The 14,650-nt window shown below is 46.2% G+C and overlaps 1 protein-coding gene across 2 annotated transcripts in view; it reads left to right on the top strand.

Annotated features, from left to right (window-relative positions):
* The window catches only part of EPHB1 (EPH receptor B1), a gene marked incomplete at both ends in the record, with an annotated part of 429,185 nt that overhangs the window by 367,917 nt on the left and 46,618 nt on the right, over positions 1-14,650 (top strand). For both annotated transcript variants that reach the window (XM_081234446.1, XM_081234445.1), the window contains one exon: positions 8,711-8,958. In XM_081234446.1, the coding sequence (XP_081090572.1) occupies positions 8,711-8,958 (248 nt within the window). The remainder of the gene's footprint in view (positions 1-8,710; positions 8,959-14,650) is intronic.

Here is a 14,650-nt window from a genome sequence, read left to right as displayed (position 1 = left end):
TCATTAATCATTATGTAATTATTTGTTTAGTGACCCTCTTTTATCACCATGCTCAAAGTTCCATGGGAGTGATGAAACTTAAGTACTTCTGTGAGTCCCATGCTTGGCCTGGTGTGGCACTCAGGTACTCAGTTAAATATTTGTTGTGTATGGTTGAATGTCTTTGGGGGGAAACCATAACAGGGATAAGAATTTGGAGAACTGGGTGGAGTTTGGGAGAATGCAGAGAGACTGGAGAGAGGTGGAGTCAGGTTGTGAGTCATTCAGTGCTCTGAAAGGAGCCTAGTGGAATGGGGAAGGCTGATCCTTCCTCTTTTCCCTGCAGATGATGGGAATGACTGAAGCCCCTTTAGAGGGGGCAGACTGCCATCTGATATCTTTGGAGAATGTCAGCTTTTTACAACCATGCATCTGACTCATAGGAGTCACTCGCAGGTCAGCTTCAGTTGACCTGTGGAGCTCTGATCCAATGCTTAATTCTGATCGGTTTGATCTGTAGACATGCCCAGAGCATAAAGCAGAGCTGCCATGTCTAATTGGGCTCTACAGCATGAATGGTGCTCCTGGGTCATGCAGTGTGCAACCTACATAACTGTATGCAACAGCCCTGAGCATGACACATGCATGAAAATATAGGTAGAGGTGTCACCATAAGGGGTCACCCAAGGGGAGACATGCCAGTTGTATTTTAATTAATAAACACATCCTCCCCTGACTCAGCAGCTGCTGATCCAGCATGTCCATGGATGGCTTACTGTGAAGGAGAAAGAGGCTTGAGGTGAGAGGGCTGGGTAAGGAGAGCTGGGGAGAGGGAATCTGTGATGTATGTGGATGAAATGGGGCCAGCAAGGCCCACCATTTCTCTTTGAAGAAGAGGATGTGTTTCTTGGGGATGATTTGGTAGAAAGTCACCTGCCAGCCTGACTCTCTTGGGCTCACTCAGAGAGAGGATGGGCAGGATGAGGGTAGCCTCATACTGGATAAGAGTCACAGCAGGAAGGGTTTCCAGAGGAGCCAATCAAATACATATTGCCTGTAAGTATGATTAATATAACTGGCATGCACTCAACATGTACATACTTTACAAGCATTGTCTCATTCAACTCTCATAATGGCCCTGTTAGCCCTGTGTGTTAGTTTGTGTGTGTGTGTGTGTGTGTGTGCACATCTGTGCGCAGGCATGCATTTGTAGGCTGGTAAGGATATCCACATTCAGTAAACGGCTTGCCAAAGGCCATGCTACTGGTTGGACTGAGTTAACGGTAGAGCAAAAACTGAAACCCAGATAAGGTTGATCTTAGCCTGGTGAAAGTAACTCCCACACTACCTGACACTTTTGTCACTGTTCTGGAAAATGGCAGCTAAGTATAGAGACATTGTTTCTGATGGCAAACTCTAGCTAGCAGTTTGGAGTACCCAAGCCTCTTGGCTGGGAATGACAGGACTCTCTTAGAATTCAGTATGCCCATATGCTGGTGCCACAAAGATGCCCTGGGGAGAGCATGTTCTTCCTAGAATACCCTTGTCCCATCCTCTGGTCCTCCTATTCTAGTATGATCAGTTATTTCCTTAAGAAGGATAACAATGAGGGCCAAGATATTCAGCATTTTTTATTATATGTGCTTGCTTATATTAAGAAAATAAGTAATATCTAGGTATGTGCTTGTCTAATGATGACAAGAAGCTATGAGAAAAGAGAAAACTAGGTTTACTCTCACCATCTAGGTATTAGGTATTGTGGGCACCGTGGCTATTAATTAGATTCCATCTCATTTGCCAACCCCAGTAGCCTGGTAATGGGTACCTGGGGAACTCTGCTGAGGAGAAATAGGGTTGTGATCAATTAGTAATGTCTGTCCTGGGTGCACGGACAGGAGGTGGTGGAATGCCTGCCATGGTTTTACTATCCCTGGTTTAGCCATAACCTATCTTGCACAGGACAGTGTGAAAACTTGCTGGAAATCATACTTTAAAAACCTAGTTTAAATTAATTCTTTAGAAGTTTCTTTTCCGGTGGAAGCTTGAACTAGTAGTGAGAAGCTCTGCTTTCCTTTTTCCCTCACTAAAGCAGTTTGTGACTTCACAATGCTGCTAAAAAAAAAGAAAAAAAAAAAAGACTGCAATTGTGTGCAGATCCACACTGCACATACCCAACAGCTAGTGCTTGAAATGCCTGCTGGCAGGTTGGATGTTTCATTTTCAAAAATTGAAAATTCTTTCCTTCTAATTTTACATATAATAGTTGAGGCATTTAATGCTGCTGAGCCACTTTTTCTCTCTTCTTCACTTTGTCAAGGAGCTGAAACTTGTAGGGAATAATTTCAGCAGCTGTCTGTGAGGGCAGTGACAGGAACTGGCAAAATGACACTCAGCTGACAGCCCTGAGGGCCATGGTTCTCAAACCGGAGCCAGGCATCAGAATCACCTGGAGGCAAGTTGAAACCCAAGTCACGGGGCCCTATACTAAACTTCTGATCCAGTTGGGTATAAATGGGGCTTGAAAATATGCATTTTCTAACAAGTTTCCAGGTGATGCTGTTGCTGTTGGACAGGAGCCACACTTTGAGAACAACTGCTAAGAATCACTGGCACTAAACTGGCATGAAGCTGGAGCTACTTTAGTGCCAGTCCTAGCCAAGAGGTTGTTCAGCTGTAGGAGAGGGTCCAAGGTCAGCTGCAAAGGTGTGTGCCAGTCACAGTCCAGCCAGACCAAAGTTAGGTTGGCTGCAATTACTATCAGTCAACGAGCTGTACAGAAAGAACCAACCATAACCACTACCCAGTCATTTCCTTAAGTATCTATTTTAAATATAATGCTGGGGAGTTCCCTGGTGGTCCAGTGGTTAGGACTCAGTGCTTTTACTGCTGTGGCCAGGGTTCAATCCCTGGTTGGGGAACTAAGATCCTGCAAGCCTCACGGTGCGGCCAAAATAAAAATAAATAAATACAATACTAATGCTTCATTTGTTGAAAATATTTTTTAGGCATTAAGAATTTTTCTTAAAAAGATGAAAGATGGGTGGCCATGTTTTGGAGCTCATATGAAAGGAAGCTCTATAGAGTTCAGATCATGGCAAATCGAAGCACCACAGACCTCAAGTTCTGGCCCTAATGACAGGAAAGGTGTCCAAAAAGCAAAAACAGTTCCCTGAGCAAAGTATGAGAACCTGAAGTCAAAGATCACAGGTGACGGCACTCAGACTGCAAGTGACACAGGGTCTTGGTTTTCTGTTTGCTACTAAAAAGGGCCCATCGATTCCCACTACCTAGGAGTCTGTGGTGGTGCTAGGGGGCCAGAGGCCCCAGACTTTAACACCCCGGGCTTACCTGAAGACACCCTCCATGCCCAGATACCTGGCAGGGGGACTTACCAGCACCCCTGGCAAGATGCTCTGCTGTGTCTTGGATCAGCCTCCTTCAAGTCCCGCTAGGCTGCAGAAACCTACGTTTGCTACCTTTTCTCTTCCACTACCCATCCCCACTCCCTACCCCATGACCCTACCCTCACTTGCCACCCGACTCTCTACCCCTGGATTGTCTTTTTAAAATCACTACCCACCTGTGTCTCCAACAGTGTGTAGTTTACAAAGCACTTTTTCAGAGACCCCACGCCCTGTTAGGAAGGCCCCACAGTTGATCAGTTCCTTTTGTCCAACAGAGCTGAGAGAGCTGAGGCTGAACAAGTGAAGCACCCTGCCCCAAGTCCAGCGAGCGGAGAAGGAAGGGAGGATGGTGTAGCCTCAGGCTTCTTCCTCCAGAGTTTCTTCCTCTGGCCAGAGTTTGCCCCAGCTGCAATGAGGGCCACGTAATTACAGGGTGGAGCACAGCCTCCGAGTAAGGACTGTGGATTAAGTGACTTCCTTGGCAGTTGGTGGTGTGAAAACCTCCGGGCTTGGGGAGTATGAAGTCACTTCTTTGTCAGACACAGAAAAAGAGCTATTTTTACAGAATCATCATCCTTTAAACCACTGCTTTCCAGTGATTATAGAGCAGATTTCCAAGAGCAGTAACGATACAGAACCCATCTCTCCCTACCCAAGGAGAGAACTTTCTTTTTTAAAAAGACTTTATTTTTTAGAGCAGTTTTAGGTTCACAGCAAAACTGAGTGGAAGGTATAGAGATTTCCCATATACGCCCTGCGCCACACATGCATAGCCTCCTCCATTATCAACATCACCCAGCAGAGCAGTACATTGGTTACAACTGATAAACCTACACTGATACATCATTATCACCCAAGGTCCATAGTGAAGGTTCACTCTTGATGTTGTACATTCTGTGGATTTGAACAAATGTATAATGACGTGTATCCACCATTTGATTTCATATAGAGTAATTTCACTGCCCTAAAAATCCTCTCAGGAGAGCACGTTTTTATTTATAATTTCAAAAAACTATATGATGAGACCCCTACAGAGGATATAATTTAGAGCTAAAGTATTAGGAACACTGCACCTGAAGACCAGTCAGCCACAAAGATTAAACAATGGCATGACATTTGTCAACTAGGAAATGAATGTATGTAGCCCACACTGTTCTATACAGATAGGACTTTGCAAAGCCACACCTTCACTGATTTCTTCCTTCCTTCTCTTCTTTCTCTCCGCTCACAGCTACAAAGCCCACACTATGTGTCAAGCCCTGTGCAGTGAAAGGCAGCTTGTAGGCAAGCACTGCTTTCAAATGAATTCAAAAGTGTAGGGATGAATTCCAGGTACTCCAGGGCCTTTAGCAGTTCCCTAATGCGCTTGAAATACGCTTGGGTGGTTTAGACCCCTGGCTCTCAACGTTGGCTGTTCCTCAGAACCACCTGGGCAGCTAGGCCTGGCTTCATGGGACCTGTGTGGTCGCACGGAGTCCCACGCTCAGCAGGGCCCACACTTGGTTTAATGCTCTGTTGTCACAGTGTTGAAATTCTTAATAAATTTTGAACAGGGGGTGCTGCATTTTCATTTTGTACCAGGCCCTGCAAATTACGTAGCTGCTCCTGCGAGCAGCTTTTAACTATGTCCGGGCCCAGGCTGCACCCAGACCAACTAACAGAATTCCTGGAGGTGGGACCCAGGCCTCTGTGCTTTGTAAGCTTCCCAGGGGATTGCAGTGGGCAGCCAACTTTGGGAACGCTGGTATATAACAGAAGTCCTCAACTGGGGAGTTTATGTGTATGTTGTGGGGAATAGCAGATTCACCTGGGGCACTTTTACACACTCCCCAGACTGATGTGTAGAAATTCATAAATATCCTGATTCCTAAATGTTCTGGTCTCATCTGACTAGCCAGGCAGGAACTTTCCATGAATACGATATTTGTCTATAAGGTAGTCCTGATACCAACCAGGGTTCTTGGCCTTCCCCAATCAATAAAAATTGACTGGAGGCCAGACAAGAAATTCAGGCAAGGCTTTACTGTGACCCCTGCTACAGCAGAGGGGAGTGAGAACAAACAACAGTTTCCCTGCTTGCTAGCTCCCTCAGGAGGGGCGAGCTTGTTTCTTATATGGTGTGTGTGCAGGGGTCAGTCTGGAGGGGTGGCTTAGGTGTTTTGCTCACCCCTTAGGAGGTGTGGTGCACAGGGGGCATGCGCGGTGCCCTGCTTTTGCTCCTGACTCCTTGCTCTCGCTCTGGGCTCTGCAAAAGTGGCAGTTGGGTTTTTTTGGTCTCTTTGCATCTTTTGTCCATAATTTTGCACATGCATGCAGTTATTTTTAGTCCCATACAGTTTCTTTGTATTTTGTTGCTTGAGGAGAGGTGTGTCCAGGTGCAAGCACTGCAGCACTGCAGCAAAGGGTCCCAGATCCCAGCCTGTCTCAGTCACACTGTGTTTGCTGTACCTTGGTTACTGAGTCACTCTAACAGTAACTGCATATGAATGGTTAGGATTTGCACAGTTGGAGCACAGTGGTCCCTGCGTTGTGACTTCACATCCACCCAGCTCTCTTCCCTGTGGCACTGCTAACCGAACACACCTTCTGAGAGGCGGTATGGCAGGAACAGGGACGGGCCCGGGGAGCATCCCTGGTTCTGCCTCACAGACCTGGGGTCTGAGGCATGTTTCCTTCATGCCTCAGTTTCCTTATGAGTAAAGTGGGCATGAGAATACCCAGCTCATGAAGGTGCTGTGAGGATTAAGACATGCAAAGAGCCCAGCACGGTACCTGGCACAGAGCAGGTAGTCAAGACATCTTGGTGTACTATCTCCCCCAAGAAGAAATATTAGCATACCTTCCCCTCACTCTCAACCGTGTCTTTTTACTAAAAGAAAATAGAACTCATTAGTATGACAACAGGGAAGAAATACTGATATTCTTATGTTAGTCTACTTATTAAATATGCAAGCTGTATTCATTCAGCTCATAGTTATTGGATAACGACTAGGTGGAGGTGTCAGAGAGATGGATTCCATATATCTCTATACACAGACACATATATATACATACAAAAATATATAGAGACACATCCATATATACAATATATGCACACATGCATACAGACACATACATATATGCATGTATATACACAAGTATGTATACATACATACATATACATACTCTACACAAATATATATACATAGAGAAGCACACATATATGACAGGTGGTTGTTATTCAGTACTTTTCTTTAAATTTTACTCATTTGAACTGCAAAGACAATGCTTATTGTTACAATTTAAACATAAAAGTAACTAAAGTTTACTAATCCATACTTCCCCACTGCTATTCCCACCATTCTAGTGTAACCAATTTTTAAAATAATTTGAAGTTGAAAGTAAATTTGCTATGAATTTTTTCCATAATGTTTTTTTTTTTGGCATTCACCACCCCCCTATGGGCATATTCTACAGACCACATTCTATTAATATAACTTTCTCTTCTTTTCTGCTTCACTTAGCAATGTAATGCAGACATTTTTGAAGCCAATACATCTCACTCATCTATTAGTTTTCAGTAGCTCAGAGCAGTCTGCAGGATGGCTGTCCCTTTCTAGCCATCCCCCTGGTTATGGTCATATGGTGCTTGGCTGTTGAAGGAGATGCTGCCATAAACAGTCTTTTGTAAAAATGTAAATACTGGTACTTCCACTTCTTTTGGAGCCTCCAGCAGTTTGTAACCCAAGAATGGGCAAAGCCGAACAAATAATAATAAATAAGATACCCCAACTTTTACTGGCATACCTACCACATACCAGACACTGCAGTGGTGTGTACAAGTTACGGACATGAATGAGGCTTGGTCTGACCTCAAACAGTTGTGATCTCATGTCAAAACCAGTATTACACATGCTGTCTATCTTAGGTCCATGCTGAAACCTTCCTAATGGTGCTTAAGCCAACCTCTACTCCAGCCTTAGATTCTAACAAGTTCCATAGACTCTGGAGCAGTTGTGCATCCAAAGGCCTTTCATGCAGCTTCCTTCCAACCTATGCAGCAGAAAATACAAGAAGTTCCCCACTAAATCATAGATGTTAACTTGCTTTTCTAATTCGGCCAGTACCGTATCTGATTGCTCACAGTTTGCTCCGTCATCGCCTTCCAGAAGCTGAAAGTGAGAAAGAAAGTTTTCCCAGCAGAAAGCCATGTTTCTCCTATCAGGCCTTTGACACCTGTTTCTGCGATGCACTTACAAGTAGATTCTAAATTGCTTCACATGAAAGAACCTAAGTTACAAAACCAAGTTAAATCATAACTTTTGAAAGCACATTGAATAGGATTCAACAGATTTTTTAAGCAGCTGTGAAATAGTGTCACCAGAATTGTTTTTACTCTTGGAGATTTTGCTGCAAAAATGTTGAAATGCTGTGGCACCCATGGAGGTGTGCAGCTCGTGTCTGCTTGAAAAAGCCACTTGCTGTTCAGCTGCCAGGAGTGCAGGTAGCTGCCAGCCTCCTGCTGCAGCGCCTTCAAGATCTGCCTCGGCTTTCTCACAGGGACCCAGCTCTTTCTGGCAGCCCTAGTCAGTGACTGAGCATGGTGGGACGCTAGGGCCTGGGCCTTTCTGGAACGGGCACTATTTATTCTGAAGCTCCTCATTGGATTAGATGAGACTGTCAGGTCTGCATCAACCAGGTCTGCACTGCAATCTGGGCCTCTCCTTGCCCACTCCTGCTTCCTCCTTCTTTTCATAAAGTCAGGTTTGCACCATGATCTGGACTCTGGCAATCCTACTTCTCTCCCCTTTATCCTGCACAGTGTCTGCTAACTTACCTTCCTTACTCCTCAGTTTCTGTTTTCCGAGGGACCCAATAGACACAAACACTTCCAGGGCAATGTAGGAACATAAACGCTCTACATCTCATTCAGAGGACTAAAGTACCTGAACGTATCCCATAACCCCTGGACATTCTTGCACTAGGCTCTGCTAAAAATGAATTATGATTCTGCCACAGTGAAACTGACCATTTCATTTCAATTGTTCAGCTGGGCTACAAATGAAACACCAAACCTGAGGAAAAACAAACCCATATAGAGTCTGAAATTTCACTTTAGTTACCCAAGCTGAGATCCGAGGTAAAGAACATATCTGGGTGTTCCTTCCGTGTTTGCCATGAACTGCTTGGTGCTGGGACATCACCGTTACAATGAGAGAACACTATTTCCTTTCTGCCACCTTCATCACCGTTCCACTTGGGGCACCCTTGTTCTTGATAAGCTGCCCCCCCCCCGCCATGGTTCCACAGACAGAAGGAAGTGAGTAATAATTGCGTTCTTGTTGCAGGAGAGTTTGGAGAGGTGTACAAGGGGCGTTTGAAACTTCCAGGCAAGAGGGAAATCAATGTGGCCATCAAGACACTGAAGGCTGGGTACTCGGAGAAGCAGCGACGGGACTTTCTGAGCGAGGCGAGCATCATGGGCCAGTTCGACCATCCCAACATCATTCGCCTGGAGGGCGTGGTCACCAAGAGCCGGCCGGTCATGATCATCACGGAGTTCATGGAGAATGGCGCCTTGGATTCTTTCCTCAGGGTAAGAGCAGCTCAGCTCACCTTTACTCCTCAGGGCAAAGGCATGGATGATGCTGGCGCTGGTGGACACTGGCAGACCGCAGTGGGCTGGGGACAAGTGTCTGTGTGAGGACAACCTGCCGCTCAGGAATCCCCAGTGAAAGGCGGGTGGGCGTTGAAGATGTTAATGAGGTTAACAGATTCGCTGCTGAAAGGAGAGAACAAAGCAGGGCGTGTGGACCCCTCTGTAGGGGGACGGCATCGAGCCAGGCCTGGACAAGTGCTTGCTGGGTGAGTACGAGTGAATAGAGGAAGGCGGAGAATGGCCATCGGTGTCGTTGAAGAGACTGAAGAGGCTTCCAGCCGCTGCGCTGTCCTGCGTGATTCACGCAGATGCTGGTGGCCCTCTCTGCCTCTTCCCCAGCATTGCCGCCCTCCCCGACAGCTCTCTTTGTTCACAGTTCAGAGATAAAACAGGTGGCCCTTTTCTGATGCCTGGGCGTCCCGGCCTCTGAGGAGGCGTTTCTGGGCAGGTCAGGGGAAGACTGTGTCACAGGCGTCCACAAGGCTTTCCTGGAGTTGATGGAGAGCTGTGGCTCCCAACCACCTGCAGCAGAGGTGCGGGTCCCTGAAGGCCTATGGCCGGGAGATCTGTAAAGGACCGTTGTCAGAACATGCCCACGTGCAGCCACAATGGAAGCATTTTCACTTCTGTGGGGCATTCCAGAGCTATTCAGAGAGGGGGTGAGTGAGCATGGCCGAGGTGCTCATGTCTGGAGGGTAGAAGCTGTCTGACCACAGGCCACAGAGCAAGGCCTGCCTCGGACCAAAGGGGCAGCTGGGCAGCCTGGGAGCAAGACGGTGCAGGGAGCGGCATCAAAGAATGGGGCAGGACCTTCTGAGCAAGGGCTTCAGAGTAATACCAGGTAGCCAGCTATGCATGTCACCAAAGCTACCAAACAGGAGCTATGGCTGAAGATCAAAGGACCATTCGTAGAGTCTCATTGAAACGGTCATGAGGTGCCCTGTGCTGGGAACTGGGCCTATATTGATGAGAGAGACATTGCTCTAATGCTGTGGAACAAATCACCCCAAGATTTTAGTGACTTAGCCCAACAACAATTTGGTTTGCTCACAAATCCGCAATTTGGGTAGGCCTCGGTGGAGACCTCTCTGTTCCATGTGTTGTCAGCAGGAGAAGCTCAAGGGTTAAGGCCTGGAATCGTCAGAAGCCTCATTCATTCATCTGTCCCATGGGTGATGCTGGGTATCAGCTGGCATCTCTCCACCTGGCTGACTAGGGCTTCCTCACAGCAAGCTGGGTCCCAAGAACAAGCATCCCAACAGTAGAAGGCAGAGGCTGTATCAGTTTTGTAACCTAGCCTGAAATGTCACACAGCATCCTTCAACCACATTGATGGACCCACCCAGATTCAAGGGGAAGAAACATGCTCCACATCTTGATGGGGGACAGCAGCCTTCTTACACATAAGGGATGGGAGGTCCTGTTATACCCATTTTAGAGAATACAACCTGCATAGATGCCTCTGACCCCTAGGACCTTAGTGCCCAAAGCTTCCCGCAATCATCTGCCTGGATTATACTTTTTGTTTCCGTACATGAAGTACAGAGGTATCACATAAAGAAGAACTGAAACCTTCCTGAGGAAGCCAGGGAAGGCTTTAAGGAAGAGAGAGAATTTCTCTGATGTTGGAGAAGGAGGAATTTGCCAGACAGGTCAGGAATGGGCAGGTAGGCTCACAGAACTGTGGAGCTGTGTGTTCATAGGCCAAAGTCAGTGTGGCCTATTTGGTAATCTGTCAGCAGCTGCCTGGTGGCTCCAAAGCTCAGAAGCAGAGCTTACGGGCTGCAGTGTGGAAAGGGAGCTGCATTTGTACATACTGAAGCTACATTTGCAGGGGGTGCACACACTGTATGCCTCGTCTGGGTCGTTAGGCAGTAGTGGCTTTTGTTTGGTGGGGTGGGGGACAGCTGATGTAGGCGATGGGTCACACGTACTTTGCCTGGTACAGCCTCCTTGAGGGTGTGGGTTATGCTTTGTATTTTGAAACCCCAGCACCTAGCACACTGAGCACCGGGTCGAGGCTAGCTGAACGAAGAACCATTTCTGGAGCAAAAGCGTTTGGGCATGGCAGGAGAGACGGAGCTTGCTGAGTGTACACGGTCTCTTGTCCTTGTAGCCAGACCTCTCGTGTCAGCCAAATAAACGTGAATAGGAGGTAATGTTAGAAGAAAAAGTATTTTCTGGAACCAGCCTCCAGACCTATCAGGAGTCATTTATTTCCTGCAAGTCACCTGTCTGTGCTTCACAGAGACTCTCAACGCGATCTGGAGACTGATCAGACTCTCCCTGGAACGCACAGGCGAACAAGAAGATTCATTCTCAGGAGCCTGTGGAAAATCAGAACCCCGCGCCGCTGCTCTGCACACACCTGTTCCATTTTGGGGGCGCAGGACATGGGGGCAGGTTGGATGCCAGTTATTTTTCATGACAATGCGGCCCAGGCAGTGTGAGAAAAGCTAGGGGCGAGAGAGGAGCACAGGGTAATAGAGGGGAAAGGATGGCCAGAAGGGAGCGGCCAGAGCAGGCGGTGCTGGGAGCTGAGGGAAATGAAGCATGTCCGACTCCCCGCCCGGCATGGAGGCAGGTAATCTATAAATCTAATTTCAGCCTCACTACCAAACCCTGGAGCATAGCAGCGTTAATTGATGTATTTGCTGCTTGATAAAATTGAAAAGTGGGCCATCAGTTCCATCCTGCAGGTCCATCTTCTGGGAGGTAGTATACTTTTAAGATCACCATTCAGAGAAGAAAGGAAAAGGGTTAGTCTTCAATTTGTGCACCTGCTTCCTCCCCGACCCCCCACTAGTCCTTTCACACCAGACGTGGTGGCTTTGGAGAGTGACCACAACTCCAGCTCTGGATGGGTGTCTCAGAGGCTCTGGGCATCGAGGGTCCAGGAAGCACATCGGAAAGGGCTTCTCCCAGTCTGCTCACTGCTCCTCACTCATTGCAGGACTCAGAATTCTTCACATTCTGGAGGGATTGGAAACACCATTATTCTTTAACCACACATTCAGTGGGTTCATAATTATCCATTTTTAAAAAAATGTCTGTGCCATGGGTTAGGTAGACTGCAAATCCATAATTAAATATTTCCTTCTTGGCACTCGGATTCAGGGGATTCAACCTGGTAGCTCTTCCACAATCTTAGGCACAAGCCCTGAAGCCCTCCTCAATGTCTTATGCCTCAGCCAAGAAGGTCGACCTGCTCCATAAGGCCTTCGTGGCTAAAGCTTGGCCTTGTGGTTACTGCTGGTTCATTCACAGATGGTCATAACTGGAAGACTCTTGGGAGTCACTGAGCAATGTCAAATGGGGACACTTATCATTCATGGGATGCTCATTCATGGGCCAGAGCTAGAGGACAGCAAGCCAGTTGTCAGAAAGAGAATACCAGGTTGCAAGTTCTGAGACTGAGGCCCAGCTTTGGGCTCTGCTATGAGTCACCCTGTGACCTTGAGCAAATCCGTTAACTCAATTTCCCAATCTATAAACTAAAGGCATTGAGCTGGATGATCTTGAAAGGGCTCTTTCAGGTTAAAAAAAAATCTATGATTCATTTTCTTCAGACAAATCAAATAAGGGTTTCATTTCCTGAAGTGGGTTTGTCAATGAAAGTTGAAATACCTAAATCCTTCCTGGCTAATAAAAGGGCCAGCAAGTGGCTTCAGTGAATTTGCAGAAAAACAATTTCAGCAGAAAGCACTTCATGAAAGGAAGAAAGTTTAAATCACTTCACCCAGCCTGTATTTCTTCTACAAACTGTGTTTTTACCATGTGCTCAGCACAGAATCACATCCTTTCCCAAAGTTCTAAGAAATCTGTTTTTCTTTTTCTGTCTTGTTTATCTTTGTATGCTGATGCTCATATCTCTGAAAGTTCTTTTTGGGGAGTTTATATCAATGAAGTGAACATAAAACAGCTGGACATGTCAGAAAATCTTAATATGTTTATATCTCTAAGTTTCCAAGATTATGGACACAACAGGTATGACTCTTATCATGATATCTGATTCTCCTGCAGATTCTAAAGAAAATGTGTTGTAGAGTCAGCATTTTCCAGTGGAAAAGGCACTGAACAGGAATTATAGAAGATTCAGATAAAGTAGCATATTTGTGGACATGTTTCTACTTTCTCTTTCTATGGCCATGGCAGACATCATTAATCAATCATAGATCTTCTTCCTACAAAGCTTATACACAGACTTCTCCACACAACATTTGAGGCAGCCATTACCGATTGATAAAAGATGAAATGTAAATGGAGAAGCAATTTGCTGTTTGGACTTAGATTCTTGTTATAAGTCAAAAATCACACTGAGTGATTTAAGGCTGATCACTTAAACTTTCTGGACTTCCTTTATCTTCTCTATAAAAACAATGTAATATTGCCTGCCTTGCCTATTCCACAGGACTGGAGTTAAGGATGAAAACGTATTCCATGAAGTATGACTTGCCATTCAAAGGCCAAGAAGGGAAGAAATCAGAGTTTGTAGATTAATTGATCCTAATTTCAGGCCTGCATTATTAGTTCCTACTACAGTTAGGGTGGGGATGATTATTACAGAGGCCAAACTGCTGAGCTCAGAATGCCCTGTGAACTAGGCTCTCTGAGGGCAGTGATCCTAGGATGTCTGCCCCACACACCCAGGAAACCAGGAGGACCCTGCAGTCCTCGTCCAAGGTGTCCTCCGTCTCTCTCACCAGGCATCTGGGAGTCATGGGAGAGCTGATTTGTGAGACATTATGGCCTTGCTGATAATTCCAGCAGTCATTGCTGCTGTCTTAGTATTCATGGGGCACTGAGCTAAGCCCTCCACATGTATTATCTCATTTAACCTTGAATCTCAAATCTCAGGAAGAATGGGCACACTGTTCTTATTTTACAGCTGTGGGAATCACTGCTCTGGAGGTTAAATAACTTGCCCAAGAGCATGCAGCCAGCGAGAGACGGAGCCCAGACCCACCATGGTGTGTCTGGCTCCAAAGCCTGAACCTTTAATCACTTTTTGCCCTTTGTCAACACCAGAATCTATAAGATGACTGATCTAAACATTCAAACAAATCAGAAAATGAAGCAGCTCAGTGAAGTCTTTCATGACTTAAAGTAGAAACATAGACACAAATCTGCAAACGCTTTCAACACTGCTCTTGGCAAAGTTGCTTCCAACCAGCATCGGTGCCCTCCCCAACATCTGTCTACAAGTGGGCTTCTGTAGGGAGACATTTATTTTTAACCACATTGTTGTCTCCACTTACAGAGGAGAAGGAACAAACTGAATTGAAAAAATCTGACCCTTGGGACTTGTGGCTGAAATATATTTTCTAATATGCGGAAGTCGCATGACAACTTTCTGGAGAGGCAGATCCCCAGAGACCTACTTAGAGGAATGATGGTGCTGGGGAAATCTGGGCTAGTTTCTCAAGGAGATGTGGAGTGAAGTTCATTAGTGAGCAAGATTTGCATCACTCACGGCACATCCAGCTCTGGCAGATGGGCACCATGTGCTGAAAACCAATCAGTTTCCAAAAAGCAGCTCTGCACTTTCTTTTGGAGTTGGTTAGAGGCAAATATTGCAGAGGAAGAATTCTGGGCAGATTGGGAGGTGGTTAAGGTTTGAGTGAGGACT

Source organism: Mesoplodon bidens (assembly GCF_964165515.1).
Source record: "Mesoplodon bidens genome assembly, chromosome: 5".
Taxonomy (NCBI): domain Eukaryota; kingdom Metazoa; phylum Chordata; class Mammalia; order Artiodactyla; family Ziphiidae; genus Mesoplodon; species Mesoplodon bidens.
The sequence above is the reverse complement of the archived record's forward strand: the minus strand, read 5'-3'. Positions and strand labels throughout refer to the sequence as shown.